Here is a 19271-nt window from a genome sequence, read left to right as displayed (position 1 = left end):
GTACGAAATGAATGTTTGCATTTTATTTCGAAATTGTATCATATTATACATAAATGACTCTTGCGAACCACTTGAATGGGATGTTATTACAGTTGTAAAAAAATGTAAATATTACAAACATTAAATCCTGCAACACCAAACCATTCTCAGTGTGTACGTATATGGACGAGATGAACCCCGTTCCTGCAGCTACAAAATGCATGTCTCGAGGGATGATTTGGCGAGCCACAACAAGCCTGGATCGTTTCTTTGTAGCACAAAATAAGGTTCAGTGTTCCCTGATTCGACAACGATGGCTTGTTCATGGAAGCCGATCAGTTTGAGTATTTCCACAGCAGCTGCAGGGCAAACAATCTACTATTAATAGGGCACTTTAATTTGACATAGAAAGGAATCTACTGTGGTAATTTGATTATCTTGAATTCCCCTTTACAAACTTTACCCACTAAAGGAGTGTTTAGTTTGTGTGATAAGATGATCAAAAGAGTTCAAAATTAATCAATCCATCAAAGTGATTGATAGTTTAACCTATACAGTATTATCTTTGTCTATCTTATTACAAGAAGATGGAGAATAGAAGTCGACCGGGATTATAGGTAAAATCATACCTTTGTAAGTAACAATATTTCTTTGGATTAATGGATTAGCCTGCAAAATTTAATTGGAAATTATTCAAAAAACACAGAGTTTGAAACAGGTGTAGGATCTAGTGGACTAACAGCAAGTAACATACCTTTCTGAGTTTTCTGAACTTCACATCATTTGGGTATTCCATTGCGTTACTGCAAGCAATGAAAGAGAACATCCCTCATTCCATTTTCAATGTCTGATTACATAAAATAAGTTGATGTTAAGACAAACTAGGCATACCTGACTATCTTGATTAAAGTTTGTAGAACCCTTTCAGTTACCGAGGGCATAGCTTCTTTTCTCAATGACTGCACAGCACTTTGCAGACGATCACAAAACTCAGTAACAGGGTCTTGAATCATCCGCAGCTCAGGATCATCAAGATCAGGATCAGTGATGTTGCTCCTTATTGTCAACCCACCGGAATCAGGCTCTGTTTGCATATCGTCTGGATGGGAATTGCTTGGACATTCTTCACCAGGAGTTCCACTCACATGATTTGGTAACTCTGAAGTCAAGTCCATTTGAAGCGGTTCGGTGTTCTGATCTCTTGGTTGATTTGGGCCTGTTTCAGCACTATCAAGTTCAGGTTCTAGTATGGCGAGCCTTTTGTCAAAATCTCCATCAAGGCTGGATTCAATGGGAGTCCCGGAATCATTGGGATTAGATTGTTCATCTCGGGCTGAATCAAGGTGGTCTTGCCCTGATCCCGTGTAAGGTTCAAGTTGCATGTAATCATCTCCATCACAGCCATCTGGATTAGGTTTAGACTCATTTGGAATGTCGTTGATATTCGGATCGGGTGCCTGCAAAACCATCTGTTAACTGAGATCTCTTTCTTTATTTGACAATCAATATCTAGAGTGTCATCACATACCACAGATGACCCTGAAAGAGGAGTGGATGTGTCAGCCAAACGAGCAAAAGCTGCATTCGCTGAAGCAGCACGAGCAGTAGGAAGAACAGAAACTCGGCCTCCAAGCTTGTGTGATGAAACTACATTACTGCCGGGGTCAAACTCCTCGTCATATTGTTCGGAAGGGGTACCTCCAGTAAGAGTGTGACCCCTTGATTTAGTCCAATCGAGAGTAATAGCTTCTTTGTTTAGCTGTGGCACCAGATATGCATCAAATGAGCCATTCAAGCACTATATGCAATAGGGATTGACGAAAAGCAAAATCTATTCTCTCCATACCTGTGAATCCAGAGCAAGGAAATTTGAATCATGCTCGGAAAACACCATATGTGCCTAAAAGAATACACATGTCAAATAATTAGCTTTTTGTAAGTAGTAGCTGTAGAACATAGAGGAACACAATGAAGAAGACGTCTATAGAAAATGAGAACGTACTAGCTCATGCAAAAGAGTCTTCTTAATTTTTTCATATTTCCTGAAACCCTTGAGGTCATCAGTTCGAAGTCTGAGTGAGATCTCTTCTCCATGATTCTATGAATTCACACACAAAGAGTTCCAAAAAGACATGGCCAACTGTCAATTGATTCGTGATACATGAAGTTCGAGGATGGCTGAGGGGAGCAGAATTTTAAGCAGCCATAAAAGAATAAATCAACCTCTAATGACAAATGTTACCTTGTTGAAACCAAGGATGCACTCAGGACTGATTCCAACATAACCTTCAGGTGCCATCTCAGTCAAAATTCCCACCCGCCAACGATGCTTTAAAGAAGGAAATTTCAAAAAGATTTCATCACAATTAAGATAATTTCAAAGTTACACAAAAGAGAGGGTGAGAAAGAGTATGAAACAAGAAACAAAAATCTGTTATCCCACTATATGGGGTTGCCCATATAGATTATATTGTACAATCACTATGTATTCTATAAGCCAACAGTAAAACTACATGTAAGATACCTTATTCATAATTGCAACAATTCCTGGATCTGAAGCAAGCTTATGCAGCAGTTCTAGTGCCTTCGATGCAGGAGGGTTCAACTGCAATCATCAAGAAAACATCAGTTAGCTAATATGGATTTCAAATCCTAGTCAATACATCATTTACCATAACCTAAAACACGGCTCTCCACGTAAATTAGAAAAGTTCAAAACTGATTAGCAGGCACGAATATAGAGTACTGCAAAACATACCACTATTCCAGGAAGGCTAAGAGTTCGAAAATCACAAAAGATATAATTTCCTTGAGGAAGTTTCGGTGAGTTATATGATCTTCGGGAAATTCTCTGCTTCAATCTCCTTTCTTCTTCATCAAACCCAGCTATCCTCAGGTCTACCTTTGCCTTTTGTAGGACTTCATCAACCTCACCTTTGGGTACTCCCATCATTCTAATAGCTTTTCCCTGAAACATAAGGTAGAGAAGTCGTTGTGAGAATTCAAAAACTGGTTCAGGAAAAATTCGAGCAATTATATATACTTATGGATAGGAAAAAAGATGCAACAAAATTGACAAAAACCGTATTAACAGCTAATGAGACTGCATTCACATTTATGATCCCTTCAACACTTTGAAAGGTAAGAAGCATTACATTGTTAAACAAAACAAGATAAAGAGTGGTCTCTGCACCTTAAGAATTGCCGCCATTTCCAAGCTCATCCGAGAATGTTCATCAGAAAAAGGATACAGCAGCTTTGAATTTTTCTCAACCGGAACGAGCAGCCTTAGAGTATCAGCCTCGACATGCGTGAGTTCTCGCAGCTTATCACCTAACTCCTTAAGAGTGGCACCTAGATTCATCTCAACAACAAATTTCTGTCCCCTCCAAAAAATTGAGAAGCTTTGCAAATCCTGCTTCTTCTCCATATTCTGGTCATATAGATCGCATTGAAAGAAGAAAATGCTCAGGATTTGTGTTACTACCACCAAACACCCTAAAACTCTCAATATCCACAATAGATTCAACAAATGCTAAATTCACAGCTATATATTGGGATAAATCAATCTGAAAAATTTTAACTCGCTATTAATTCATGAATATACCTAATTATTTGCATCCAATCAACAGAAACCAGTCGAAATTCACAGTTCATTAAAATCTCATATTACAACTTGATGAAAACGAAAAAATTCAATCAATTGATTGTTCGAGACAGGCGGTAAGACTCTCCAAACTTAAAATTGAGCGGAATTTCATTTGAATAGGAAACTGATCAGAGTTTCCCCGACTATAATTCTATTCAGCACAGCACAAAGACGACGGAAACTTGTAGATCACTTTTTCACACCATAATACAATAATTTAGAAAAAGATGCTATAAAAGAAGAAGGAAATTCGAGATAATTCACCTGAATTCTGGTATTTGATGATGTCTTCTTTCTCAAGACAGCGAAAATGAATTTAGCTAAAATTATGAATGAACTTGTTATATATACACGTCGCCGGGGGAAGCGGGTGGCGTAATTTAGCTTGACCAGCACAGAAATTGCTAACATAAGCGGTTGGCGCATAGTTACGTATCTGCTGACGTATTGAACGGTCCGTGAAAAATTACCACGGTTACATTTACTTTAAAACATTTTTTTTCTAACACAATATTTTACCAGATTGTTCTTTATATTTTTATAATACCTTCCTCCTTCGAAATCAACAAATTTTAAAATAGCACATATTTTAATATATAATTAATAAAATATTATTAGTAAAGAATGCGTTTTACAGAAACAAAAATGTATCATAAAATTGAAAGTGTATAATTATAAGGGATGGATAAAATATTAAATGTATTTCATATTTTCATCCATACGTCATTTAGGTCTCATGTATTTTTTTTCTAATATTGACATGCAAGTTAAATAATTTTTTAAAATCTTTGTCACTCCAAAATAAAATAGTTACTCTTGGTCAGAGAAGTATATTTATTGTGTTAAATGAAAAGGGAGAAAAAATACAAAAAAACTATGACTGAGAATAATGTTTATATTTCACTCTAACAACATTTAGTGTGTTATAGGATTAATAACCAAACTAAGTACACTTATAAGACGAGTTTATGTCATTTTACTATCAATCTTAGGTCATCCGCATCCCGTCTCTTAAACGTCTCATCTCTTCATTATTCATGGGCTTCACTGTACTTTTCACTTCATCTCTTAACTAAGAGACAACACATGCATCCCTTCATCTCTTAACCATCTCATCCCTTAATTATTCATTCCATTTTAATTTTAATTTTTATTTCCAACAAATTCAATTAATTAAAACACACTTCATTAAATAAAATAAAATTACAATTTAAAATCCTAAAAAAACAAAAAAAAAAACACATAATTAAAATCTGAAAAAAATTAAAGAATACATAATTTAAAATCTTTCGCTCACTCTCTCTAAATTCAAAATCTCAAAACTCAAAGAAGCAAAAGAAGGAGTTCTCTAATGACGAGGTTTAAACGGCTTTAAAAAATACTCCCTCCGTCCCAATAAATATGAAACGTGTACTTTTCGGCACATGATTTTATATAGTGTTATTTTGTGAGTTAAAGAAGAGAGAGTAAAGTACGAGAGAGGGAAAAATAGAGATAAAGTTATTTTTATTTTAAGAAACGTTTCATTTTTAATGGGACAACCCAAAAATGAAAACGTTTCATTTCTAGTGGGACAGAGGGAGTAGAAAAAACGGCTATAAACAGTTAGTATATTTTTGTGATTTTTTTTTTAATTTTTGAATTTTTACTGAATTTTTTTTTTAAAAAAAACAAAATATTTCCAACGGGTATAAACGCCACCCACTCGCGAGCCGGCAAGTGGGCATCACGCACGAACGGGAGCACGCCACGTCGCCAAGGCGCGTGGTGAGCTGTCTCGCGAGACGCCCTCCCCAACGAGCCATGCGACGAGATGGAAACGAGATGGGAGGCTACATCGTTATCTCGATGCGGTCTCGTCTCGGAGAGACGAGATCGAGACCGCTAAGAGATGCGATGCGGATGGCCTTACACTAGTAATAATTACCCATCTTACTCCTAATCAACAACATCAACATATTAAGTAATAGTACATGTTTTTTTTTCAAATATTTATTGTTTAGTTATTTAGAACAATAATTGTTTGATGAAGATAATGGACATTCCAAATGGAGAAAACTGGTCTCATGATATTATTATTAGAATAATGCTAAAACACTACTTCCTTATAACATTGTGTGTTCCAGGACCAGGAGCATTTACTCAAAACATTTTTTTCCTCGTGAACTTATTTAAAATATGATGAAAATTTTGTGTGTGTTAGAAATATTAAAAGCATATGATATTATTGAGGAAAAAAAAGCTCAAAACATAATTACATTTCTTCTATTATTGTAAGATGATACTTTGTGACTACTAGTGTGTATACTATTTTAGATAGATTCTATTGATATCTAGAAAATATAGGTAAAACATATAACCACAACAAGCTCCTAAAATCATGGAGAAGAGCAATTACAAGGAATGGTATTCCTCAAATTTCTATTTCAAAACAGTAGACACCATCAGGAGAAGTTCATTCAACTTATATATAGATGCTAGCTGTAGAAAACTGATGAATAAAACATTTTAATTAGAGGAAAATAAAAAGCTATATAATTAAAAGAATGGAGAAAAAGGTGGTGGCAAGTTTGATGGTGCTGGTTGTGGTGATGAGCGCTTTTGTGGGGAAAACGAGTGCGGAAAATGAAGGTCATGAGATGCTTCACAAGCCTGAGACTAAAGGAGAAAAAGGCAATTTTGAACAAAGTAACGCATATATTACCTACCCGGCGCTCGAAATGGGGAGTGGCTATTACAAACAGCCGCCAGCGCCACCGGTAAACGAATATGATCGGGGTTGCAGTCAGGAGACCAGATGTCGCACTAGTGATAAGTTGGACAAGTGATAAACTTCATGTAAACGAAAAGAATTTTATTATTTAGATATGAATCATTGTATTTGTATATACTTTTTTTTTTTTAGTTTAGTATGATAAATGTGAGGAGTTTATCAGTCTACAATGGCGTATACTATTGATTATTGGCCATGTATGTACTACCTCATTTATTAATCTAATTAAACTTGTGAATATATAAAATATAGGTTCCCAAAACGGAAACCTTTTTGTATATACAAAAACCGGAACAAGTAACCTGAAAACGCATCACCAAAATCCGTGACTTATACATGCATTCCCGTGTTTAAACAAAAGTGCAGAAATTCTCCCATTTCCGGACCGAACAAATTCCCAAAGCTTCCACCGGGTCCGGGGGCGATTTCTTCGAATTCTCCGGTAAGTTTTGATTTTTTTGGTTGTTTCTTTATGTCTATTCTTGTTGTATTTTTTGGATTTTAGGCTAAATTGTTGGATGGTTTAGATAAATTGTTGGATATTAGATGAAATTGAAGTTCAAATTGATTATTTTTTTATGCTATATATATAGTGTCTTTTTATGCTTTTTAATGATTGTTGTGTGAATTTATGAAATTTAGTTAAGTTTAGTAATGTTGATTTTGTGTGTTTGTAGAGTAGAACATCTAGGAAGATATACTGTGGCGCGGAAGGCCCGTGTTTTGCAATATTCACAAGATGCTTATATATCATCTAAGACTTTGGAATGGTGAAAAACGGAGGCGATATGAAGGTGGATTGTGGAATGTCGGGGTCCGTCCATTCATTTGTCCTACTTTAACCAGAATGTCGGACCCGTAATAAAATAGAAATAATGATGTTTCTATTTTGAAAAAAGTCTCGATTAGAGTGGGACATGAAAAAAAAATGTGTTAATTAGAGTGTGAGACGAAGGAAGTATTTAACTGTGGGAGGCCAAAGCCAATTGGCCGTTCATTGATTAGTTCTTTGATTGAGCGTTGGCAGGAGGAAACACTACTTTTCAACTATCAGTAGGTGAAGCCACAATAAGTCGAGTGTATGTCTACATCATTTTCCGAGGAATACAACACATCTCCTATGATCACAACTTTGCTCTTATTCATGCTTATTCCAATTCTTTCACAAATCATATCAACTAGCTCATCATATGAAACAATTCCATCGAACGTTAAAAATTCATCCAATTAGAGGATGACCCATAAGTAACACCCCTAATATAAGTTCATGCATGCCGAATTCATTCATGCAACAAGTTTGAATAAGATAGATTCAAAATTTCAAGAAAACAAAAAATTTCAAAACTCATGATTCAAGTTTATATAATACCAAAAATTTCAGCCCTAAAATGATATAATCAAACAATTTGGGAAATTAAATATCTTGCACAAATGAATAAGAACTAACTTAATTCAATATATTATCACAAGTTAATGTCATGTAAATGTTAGTCTCTCTTGTTGTCTCTCCAACTTGCATGAATTGTTGTACCTTAGGCAAACTACAATTGCAGATACACCTATATAGGGCCGATAAATCGTGTGGATTGGGTGCTATCGGTTCAATCCAATATTGACCTAACCCAATAAGGTCAAACCCAACCCAACCCGAAATCATCGTGTTCTTATCGGGTCCCAACCCAACAGATCCATGTCGAATTCGTGCGGATTTCGTTTCATCCAAAAAAATATCTGTCATCTTTTAATGATAATAAGTTACTATACAATATAGCTTGACGCTATACGATAGTACAATTAAAATTTGATATTACACGATAAAATAAGATATTAAAAAATTAAAATAATTTTTAAATCAAAATAATAAAATTAAAGTATATTAAAATTAAATCTAAATAAAAAAGTTAAATAATTAAAATAATTATTTTTTAATAAAATTTAAGTATGCGGTAATATTTTTTTATTATGAAAAATAATTAATAATAGTATTAATAATATTTTTACTAATAAAAATAAAGTATAATATTTTTTTAATTAATACAAATAATTAAAATTAATTTTAATATATTATTTTAATTAATAAAAATAATAATTATTTTTTCTTAACGGATAACCCTACCCAACCCAAACCCGACCTAACCCAACCCAACCCAACCCAAAATTTTCGGGTTCTTATTGGGTCGACCCTATAAGGACCCAAATCCTAAATGCGCGTGTTCGTGTCGGGTTAATTTCGTGCGCATTCGTGTCGGATCAAAAATTGTCAACCCTTCTATGGACATGCGCATTTTTTTTTCCGATAAGGCTGTGTTTTACTTCTCCAACCCCTAAAAATATGAACGTTCTATTTAGGAAAGTTTTCTCTCTCTAACAAGTTGTGACACATTCTGTAATAAATACTTCATTTAACTTTCTATCTTTCTTTTACTTTACCAATAGTGGATTAAATCTCGTACCCCTTCTAAATTTCATATTATCAAGGGATAGAGGATGTATAAATTTGGTACTCCCTCCGTCCACCAATAAATGTCTCATTTGTTTTTTTACTACTTTTGATAATGAACCTCACATTTCACTAACTTTATTTCAGTATAAAAATAATACTAGTGCTATATAAAAAGTAGGACCTAATGTTCACTAATCTTTTCCACCTATTTTCTATTGTATTTCTTATAATTTGTGCTTGGTCAAACGTAGCCTTGTATTGGTGAACGGAGGGAGTATTTAAAATGTCGAAAGAAAAATTTTCCTATGATTTATTTAGTAATACGGGCATTTAAACAATACTCCCTCCGACCAGCCGAAGATGACCTACTTTCCTTTTTTATTTGTCCCAACTAAGATGCCTATTACTAAAAATGGAAACACATAATTTATTTCTACTTTATTCCATCTCTCTTACTTTATCTCTGCACTTAACATACAAAATAAAGTTGCATAAAATCTCGTGCCGCTCCGGAGGGAGTAATTTACATAAATTATCGAATGTTTAGCAATATTATCTCCCTTCAGTCCACAATAGATGTCCCATATTTGACTAGTGGGAGATTTAAGAAATTGTTTGACTTTGTAAAGGAATGTGGGTGGAAAAAATTAGTAGCATGTTGGCCCTACTTTTATATGAAGTATTAGTTTTATAATAATTTTGAGTAAAGTGTGGGGTCTACTTAATAAAAATAGTATTCTCTCTGTCCTGAAAAGTATGAACTATTTTCTTATTAGTCTGTCAACTTTCAAATTTTAGAACAGTTAAATAACACTACATTGTGAAACTCTCTCTTCATTGACACTACTTACACTATCCTTTATCTATCTCTCTTACTTTACCAGTTATACATTAAAACTCGTACCGAACCAAATGTTCATATTTTTTAGGAACGAATAGAGTAATAGTGAAATAATATATTTATTGGGATTCATCCAAATAAAAAGATATGTAACATTTATTCAGAACCAGAGAGAGTAAGAAGAAGAAGAAGAAGAAGAAGAAGAAGAAGAAGAAGAAGAAGAAGAAGAAGAAGAAGAAGAAGAAGAAGAAGAAGAAGATGTAGGAATTTATGTGTAGAAGGCTCAAAGATTAATGATTTGATGTATGTTTTAGGGTATTTATAGGCTTGAAAAATGTAAATATATGGTAGAAATTGAATCCTATATAACTCCAATAGGAAAAATATTGGGCTTCATGTCTACACCAGCCAAGGCCGGCTGACATTGCAATGCGCGCGCAGTCTTTGTTAATCAACCATATCTTTATCATCAGAACTCGGATTGAGACGTGCGAAATATTCACACAAAGCTCTTTCGAAGAAGAAGATAATGGTATCTATTAAGTACTATTTTAGAATTCATTAATTTCAGCCATTATTCCTTCAAATGTCAGGAAACACGCAAATTACTAGTAAAATGTAGAAATATATGCAATAATAAACATAATTCACATGACATGAAATTAACGCAAGCTATATATAGGCCTTAAAAGCATGTAAATTTAGTTTATATCAATCATCGATCAATGACTAATTTCTTGATTGCATCTGGGTAATTTCTTCTTAATATATTTTCCCTTTTTATTATTTAAAATATGATGAAAATTTAATTTGTATATTTAAGAAACATTAAAAGCATGAAAAAAACTCAAGTCTCAAACATAGTTACATTTCATCTATTATAAGAGTAGTAATTAAGATGATACTTGTGACTTGTGAGTATACTATATTTTAGACTATATTTTTAATGCAATCCAGAAAATATAGGAAAAACATAAACAAGCTCCTGGATTGATGGAGAATTGCAATTACAAGGAATGGTATTCCTCAAATTTCTATTTCAAAACAACGGACACCATTAGGAGAAGTTCATCCAACTGAGATATATATATCATACAAGTTTTAATTAGAGGAAAAATAAAAGGTTATATAATTAAAAGAATGGAGAAAAAGGTCGTGGCGAGTTTGATGGTGATGGTTGTGGTGATGAGTGATTTTGTGGCTGCGGAGAATGACGGTTTTGAACAAAGTAATCCATATCTAAGCCACCCAGCGATCGAATTTGGGAGGGGCTTTTACAAAATGCCGGCGGCAAACGAATATCACCATGCCGTTAACGAGTGAGAAACCTGTCATCGTGTTACGGACTCAATTCCCACATTGGTTGTGAGAATTGTAATAAGTTTATGTGATAAATTTGTGATAAGTTTATGTGATAAATTTGTGATAAAGTTTATGTGATAAATTTGTGATAAGTTTATATCCATGCGACCGTGGCTAAAAGAAGGTCGGAATCTGATAGGATTATGCAACCGGAGCTACCTGAGCACCCCAGAATACCAGCTACAACGGGGACGGACGCGGGAGAGGCTTTGAAGCCACGACGAGCGAGGGCAAAGCGACGACGAAGGAGGAATGCCCGACATGTGCGGTACACAGAATGAAGAATTGGAACGTATCTTAGTTAGTTAGTTTATTATTGTTTTTAATTAATTATTTGACATTTATTTAGAATAGATTGAGTTAAATCTTCTCGGGTTTTCTTCTTGATTCTTTCTCAGGTCGTAAAGTCGAATCAAGCAAAAAGAATTTTATATGTTATAGAATGTTCATACATTGAGTCTTTGAATATTAAAGTAATAAAAAATCATCTTTTCTTCGAAAAACCTAGTACCTTAACTAGCGATCATCTTCACAAATGTGTGCTCTCTTCCATCGATAGGATCTCAAATCCTATCAACTGGTGCTTCATTGAGTTACTCTTCCCCCACTACGCCCGACCCTGCGCCCTGTTTCAAGCGATGGAGTCTCGCAATGGATATCACAAACTTACCATGAAGTTTGATTGGGAGAGCAAACCAATTATGCATAAGGGAGAGGACAAGTCACCTCGCTAAATCTCGTATCACGGTCTGTTCTCCGTCATCGGTCAGAATCGTGATTCTGAGGTATCTGAGATAGTGCCGATCAGGGACGCAGCTGATGTCACAGATCCGGGCTGCGCTCGAAGATTATGCTTCGGTCTTTGAGACTCCGAACGCCACTGGGATCATCGTATCCATACAATAAACTAACTGCTTAATATATAGATCGATATCATAATATGTCAACATAATACGTGTACAATGTCATTATTAAATTAGAGCATCCCTATCCGTGCTCTTATTTAAGAGCACGGAGGTTGGCCCGGACCACTTTCACTCCTTGTCCTTAGATAAGAGCACAACACCCACATCCGTGCTCTTCCGCAAGGACAAGCGCAAGGGTCCCACCATTCTATTATTCAATTTAAATACTTTAATTACTAAAAACATTTCTACATTATAAAAATACATTAAAAAATAAAAATTACATAATTAAAATCCTAAAAAATAAAAATTACATAATTAAAATCCTAGAAAATAAAAAAATACATAATTAAATTCATAAAATTAAAAAGACCCACTACTTGATGCCGAATTTCGCCCAAATGTGTTTGATTAGGTCTTTTTGTAGCTCAATGTGGGTTATTGTATCGCGCATTGTGTGTCTTGTCTCGATCCTCTCGTTCACCGTCGTATGCACACCTCGGCGTGGGGGAGACCTCGCGGTTGAGCTTCCGGCTTCATCCTCGTCGTAAAAGTTAGCCGCCATCGTCATGTTGTGCAAGATAATATACGTGTACATGATGTCGGCAATATTCTTAACGTACCATAGCCGAGACGGGGCCTTCACAATGTTGAATCGCCTTGAAGGACCGCAAAAGCTCTTTCGACGTCTTTCCGAGCAGACTATTGACGCTGCGCAAAAAGAATCCATCTCGGCTCTTGCGGATTGCTGAACGTCTTCATGAAAGTCGACCACCTTGGGTAGATGCGGACTAACACTGCAACCTTTCACGATAGGTAGCCAAAGCCTATCTAGGTTGTGAAATTCTATTTCTCTTCTACAAAGGACCGACTGCGTCACCTTCTGTGAACATCGTTCATGACCAGTCTACTATGCAGAAGAATCAGACTTGTTTGCTTCTTATACATTTAAATTTTTGAGAAGCATCTTATAAATGCACAAGCAAACACTAATGCGATAAAATGACTTCTTATCGCCTTGAGTTAAAAGTGGATTGTAGAGTTTATTGTATACAAGCAATTCTATCCGTGCAACATGCTCGAAATATGCTTTCAGTATATCAATCCTAACATTCAGGTCATGTTCAGGCTTGAAGGTAGCAGGTCGAGTTCGTATTCAGATTGACAGTTTCCAGTGGCGAAGCCATAAGTTTTACGATGGGGGGCCCACATTAATGATAATAGTTATAGGATTTTTTCGATGTTCATGATGTCGAAAGCTCGATTATTTGATATTTTCAATTTTTAAGTAAGTATAATGGATGAAAACGTTTTTTTTACGATGTTTAAATGTCTCCTAAGAAACATTAACGAAATTTAAATCATAACAAATAGAATACAATAATTATATTTGTAAATTTTTTTATTATAAGTATAATGATGGAACAAAGCAAATAAAAATGAACATAATTAATGGTGTAATAGAGACAAGTAGAAATTATGTTCCAAAAAATAGAAAACAAAGAAATATAAAATATACTCATTATATAGCATAAATAGAAAAAGGATTAAATAAGTTGCATAAATACAAAGAAAGAGAGAAAAAAAAGTTGAAAACTGAATCGAACTCTGGGCACATCTATACAGGAGACGAAGTTTCCTTCCAACTGCGCCAGTGTATTCACTCATTATACTTAGTTTACATATACTATATATAGGTAATACTCCCTCCATTCTATAATAATGGAGGTATTTTTTTTCGGAGCAGAGATTAAAAAAAATTATTTTAGGTGAGTTAAGTAAAGAGAGAGTAAAGTGGAAAGTAAAAAAGATAGAGAGATGAAGAGAGAATAAAGTAAAATAGAGTAATATAGGTGTAGAAAAATGTGTAGACTTTTACTAAAAAGGGAAATGACTTTATTACTATGGAAGTACCAAAATGACAAAATGACTCTATTACGTACTATGGAACGGAGGGAGTAAGAAAATTTATAGGGGCCCCCCAACAGGGCTTCGCCACTAGCTGGGTCGTTATCAGATTGACCTCAATAACGACCCGATCCGCATGATTTGTCACCCCTAATATAAATAAAGCATTTTGTTTGATTCATTCTGCAAGACATCTCTATTCCATTTTTCATGATATTAATTTCATCTAAACTGTAATAGTGTCATTGATTATATTTCAATTTCGGTGCCAATCATTTTCCTATTTAATTCCGTGGACATAATAAATAAATAATTGTAAACTACAAAAATAGTCTCTGGACTATGCGTTTATCTCGCCAATGAACTCTGGACTTTAAAAATATCTCCAGACAACCTTGCACTAAGCGTTTATCTCGAAAATGGTCATTTTTCACTATTTCGTGACAAAAATACCCTTTTGGGGGGTTTTGGGGGGTTTTGGAAGGTTTGGACAATTTGGTCTTTTTACATTTTAAATCTGATATTATTTTTGTGATGTACTCATATTTTAGTCCGGCCGGCGAATAGGAGTCCCGTTTTTCCATTTTAGTCCGTCCGCGAATAGGAGTCCCGGTTCACTTTTACCATAAATGGTAATAGGGTCTCACATTCACCTAACTCATTCTACTCACATTTCATTTAAAAATAATATATACAAGTGGGACCCCTATTCCACTAACTTTTTTCCACCAACTTTTCTTAACATTTCTTAAAACTCGTGCCGCCAAGGAATGAGACTCCTAATGGCGGACGGAGGGATTACTAAATATGATATTATTTCAAAATTATCATTCTTCTTTCCTTTTGTTATCCTTCACTTTGTTTCTTTATTTCAATATTAGATTTACTTTTATAAAATTAAATTTTAATTTTTAATTTTTAAATATCAACAAAAAAAATTTAATAATTAAAATTACAATTAAATAACAAATTAATAGTTTTAATCAATATTTGATAGTGTCTAATATTTAATCAATAAGGTACAACGCCGCCTTAGTTTTAATCAATAATTAATAGTTTTAATCATAAATAGATCATATAACACGATTTATTCTGAAATAAATATGCATATAATGTATAAGAGAATTTGACTAAAAATATTATGAAGTTGACTAAAAATTTGATACTACTAAAAATTTGATATAGGAGAATTTTTGTTGAAATTTTCTAGTTAGTTTTGATTGCTTTCAAATTAATAAACGAAAATTATATTAGTCTTACATTAGATGCATATTTATTCGGAATAAATCGTGTTATATGATCTATTTATGATTAAAACTAAGGTGTCGTCGTACCTTATTGATTAAATATTAGACGCTATCAAATATTGATTAAAACTATTTATCTGTTATTTAATAGTAATTTTAATAATTAAAAAAAATTATTGATATTTAAGAATCAAAATTTAAAATTTAATTTTATAAAATTAAATATAATATTGAAATAAAGAAACAAAGTGAAGGATGGAAAAATGGAAGAAGAATGATGATTTTGAAATAATATCAGATTTAGTAAATAACTGAAATAATATCAGATTTAAAATGTAAAAAGACCAAATTGCCCAAACACCCCAAAAGGGTATTTTCATCATGAAACAATGAAATGGACCATTTTCGAGATAAACGCTTAGTCCAGGATTGTCTGGGGATATTTTTAAAGTCCAGTGTTCACTGGCGAAATAAACGCATAGTCCAGGGATTATTTGTGTAGTTCACTCAATAAATAAAAGAGTAAAGGCCAAATGTGGTCCCTAACATATGGTCGTTTTATCAATTTGGTCCTTAACATTATCTTTTTGATTATTTGATCCCTCACAAATAAACTCGGACTCCGAATCGGTCCTCACTTAATAGAACCGTCAATAAATAGACGATGACCGCAATTTGACTATATTAAATTACTAATGGTAATTAATTATACCTAATTATAATTTTTTTCCTATTAGCAAAATTGGAAAAAAGATAATATCAGTTCCAAAATGAAATGAATAATTTGTAATTTAATAGGAATTAAGAATTATAATTAGGTATAATTAATTACCATTAGTAATTTAATATAGTCAAATTGCAATCACCGTCTATTTTTTGACGGTTCTGTTAAGTGAGGACCGATTCGGGTCCGAGTTTATTTGTGAGGGACCAAATAATCAAAATGATAATGTTAAGGACCAAATTGATAAAACGACCATATGTTAGGGACCACATTTGGCTTTTACTCTAAATAAAAATAACACAACTCCTCACAAAAAATAGTAATAAATGGAAAACTCAGAGAATTTCGGATCAACGCAAATTGAAATGAATGGTTCTCCCCAAAAATACAAACATGCCTCTTAATTACAACCCTTTCTCCTATATAAAGCCACGAGATTATTTAACATAAAATAAACCAAGAAAATAGTGCAATTTCAAGAGGGAAAAAAGATCATCTTTACACATTAATTCCAATTTCAATTAAAAGAAAAAAGTTGCTAGCATGGCCAAGACTGCAGCATTGACGTTGGTTGCATTATTCGCCATGAGCGTTCTTTTTTCATCTGAATCCGCCACTACCATTAACTATAGTGATCTCATAGCTAAGTCCATTCCTGGCAGCCCAGGCCCAATAGACCGCGTCATAAGGCCTTGCCTAGCAATTCATCAATGCCGTGATGGCAACCGGAAGCTCTTGAGTGGTTCGGAGATGTCCATCTCTGTGGCGGTGCAGGCGACCGAGAAAAAGGCTCAGGATTTGAAGACAAAGTTCATCGGCCTTATCCATTATTGATTGATTTTTTCTCTTGAAAAATAAGCACGAACCATATTATGGTTTGTTTTCTTTCATTTGATGATTTAAAAAAAAACGTTTCATCGATAATTATAATTGATCGTTTCGTGTAATATTATTGCGCAAGGGGATCATCCATGAATAAAGAAGATGAAATATTTCCTTTTATTTGTTACCGAGTCGAATTTCGTCAAGGAGTTGAATTACTTTTTTCTAACGGTAATTAAAGAATATACTATGAAAAAAGGATATGATATAAGGGTACATAAAAAATAGTAATTAATTGTAGAATTTTTTTTTTACTTCGATTTATAATTTTAGATTATTCTTACAAATTGACCCGAACTTTGACTTTTTAGTATGTTACAATAACCTTGTTCATTTTATAGCATGGGCTAAAATTTTGTTTTGTCAACACAAATAAAATGCATTCGACTATATGCACTAGAATCATTAACAATATCAATTTGTGATGTTTGTTATTCTATTTGTTCCAAGTTAATTTAATCATACAGTTTTGGACTGTACCGACCTGGATGAAGCATTTACTATTTTGGCAAAAATTAACTCCTTTTATCTCTCTTATGGTCTTATTTCATATTGTTTCCTATTTTAATTTCTCTTCAACTAGCTAATTTATTACTATTTATCTCATTTTATTATTATTTTTTTGGCAATTTTATTTACTATTTTGGCGAAAATTAACTCTTTATCTCTCTTATTTCATATTGTTTCCTATTTTAATTTCTCTTCAACTAGCTAATTTATTATTTCTCCCATTTTATTACTCCCTCCGTCCCACTTTAGGAGTCCCGGTTGAGTTCAGCACGAATTTTAAGAAATATAAAGGAAAGTTGGTGAAAAAAAATAGTGGAATGTGGGTCATACTTTTATATATTAGTTTTATAATAAAATGTGAGTGGGAAAAGGTGAGTGGAATGTGGGGCCTATTATCAATTATGGAATATGCCAACCGGAACTCCTAAAGTGGGACACCCAAAAGTAGTAAACCGGGACTCGTAAAGTGGGACGAAGGGAGTATTATTTTTTGGAAATTTTATTTCATATTGTACTTTCTTTTCCACGTAACTCGTTAAACATCATTTCATTAAGTTCCGTGCCAATATAAGTGTCTCTCTTAACTTGGGATACAACGAATATATAGTGTTAAATGTCAAATAAACTTTTTTGATATATATCACTTGATTTAATTCTAACTCAATCTATTTTTTTCGATAATTTAAAAATCTCAAACCACCTAGAAGTGGCGAGGTAGAGTACAACACCATCAAAAATATATAAACTAATAAAGCAGAAGCTAAAACTCAACAAAGCTAACATCACAACAAATGCAAAACTGACAAATCTAGAAAGAAAAAAGCAACAGTCAAAAGCATGACAAGCCATGAACTAGCAAAGAGAAGGTAAACATCATCAAAAGTATATAAACTAATAAAGCGGAAGCTAAAACTCAACGAAGCTAACATCACAACAAGTGCAAAATTGACAAAGCTAGAAAGAAAAAAGCAACAGTCAAAAGCATGACAGCCATGAACTAGCAAAGAGAAGGTAAACATCATGAGCTAAGTAAAACCCAAGAGATACCTGAGAGAACATCAGACAACGCGTAGGGAGCAAGAGGGCAGCACCCACCTATTTCGTGTGTTTCTCAAACCTTCAAACCTGGTGTCCACTCTCTGATGACATTCCAATCTTTCAGTATTTGCCTAGTCAGAAGGGGAAGTGAGGGCATATCATCCTCTAACCCACGTGCCAAGGAGCCAGAATAGTCGACTTTTCTTAAGCTATCAATATCAATTGGGTGGGAAGTTTTGGAATACGATCTTGTTACGGATATTCCAAATAGACTTAAGAATTGACACGGAAATAGAGTGAAAACTAGTATAGTATACTCTGTACTAGGGATGTGTTTGGTTTCGTAGATAAAATAGTACTCCCTCTGTTTATAATAAATGTTACACTTTCTTTTTTAGTTTGTCCCACAAAAGATGTTATATTTTGTTTTTTGAAAAACACTCTCTCTCACATTAATATAAATATATTATTTTCTCTTTTCATCTAACACACAAATGACAAAACAACATCTCCTAAAATCTCATGTCATTCTCCAATTATGTCATCTATTATGGAATGGAGGGGGTACCAAGATATAATTAGGATTAAGTTGTGAGATTATTTTAATTAGAAGAGGTTAAATATGACTAATTATCATATGATTATTCATTTAAAATTGAGTTGTGTGGTTCAATCTTATAAACCAAACAAACTACATATTTAATGCTAAAATACAGTATGCAAATCGAACATCTACTTAAGTTAGTCTTTGTAATTATTGTACATTTTCATGAGGACAACCTTGCGATGACTTAAAATCTCGATTGATAAAATTAAAAAGAAGCATCCTATCAACTAAATTCGCCGTCAAATTTCTTGGGCTGCCATTATTTCTTGCGAACACAACCTTATAATTCAATTTCCCTGGTGAAAAAAATTTCTAAATGAAATAAAATACTTCATATGCATTCCAAAGAGCTTTCCAATGAGCATAAACAGGACATCAACATTAATTCTACTTCATTTTCAAC

At 33.7% G+C, this 19271-nt stretch overlaps 1 protein-coding gene across 1 annotated transcript; it reads right to left on the bottom strand.

The window, feature by feature from the left end:
* Position 1: 1 nt before the first annotated feature.
* LOC125213295 lies at positions 2 to 3937 on the bottom strand. Its single transcript, XM_048113755.1, has 12 exons — positions 3893 to 3937; positions 3173 to 3412; positions 2738 to 2947; positions 2504 to 2584; positions 2222 to 2308; positions 1982 to 2077; positions 1826 to 1879; positions 1508 to 1738; positions 871 to 1436; positions 734 to 782; positions 609 to 648; positions 2 to 338 (listed from the first exon to the last, which is right to left on the bottom strand). The coding sequence occupies exons 2-12, from the start codon at positions 3407 to 3409 to the stop codon at positions 190 to 192; spliced, it is 1800 nt and encodes a 599-aa protein (XP_047969712.1). The 5' UTR covers positions 3410 to 3412; positions 3893 to 3937; the 3' UTR covers positions 2 to 189.
* Positions 3938 to 19271: the final 15334 nt, after the last annotated feature.

This window comes from Salvia hispanica, chromosome 3, assembly GCF_023119035.1.
Source record: "Salvia hispanica cultivar TCC Black 2014 chromosome 3, UniMelb_Shisp_WGS_1.0, whole genome shotgun sequence".
Lineage (NCBI taxonomy): Eukaryota > Viridiplantae > Streptophyta > Magnoliopsida > Lamiales > Lamiaceae > Salvia > Salvia hispanica.
Note: the sequence above shows the minus strand (reverse complement) of the source record. Positions and strands in the feature narration are given on the sequence as shown.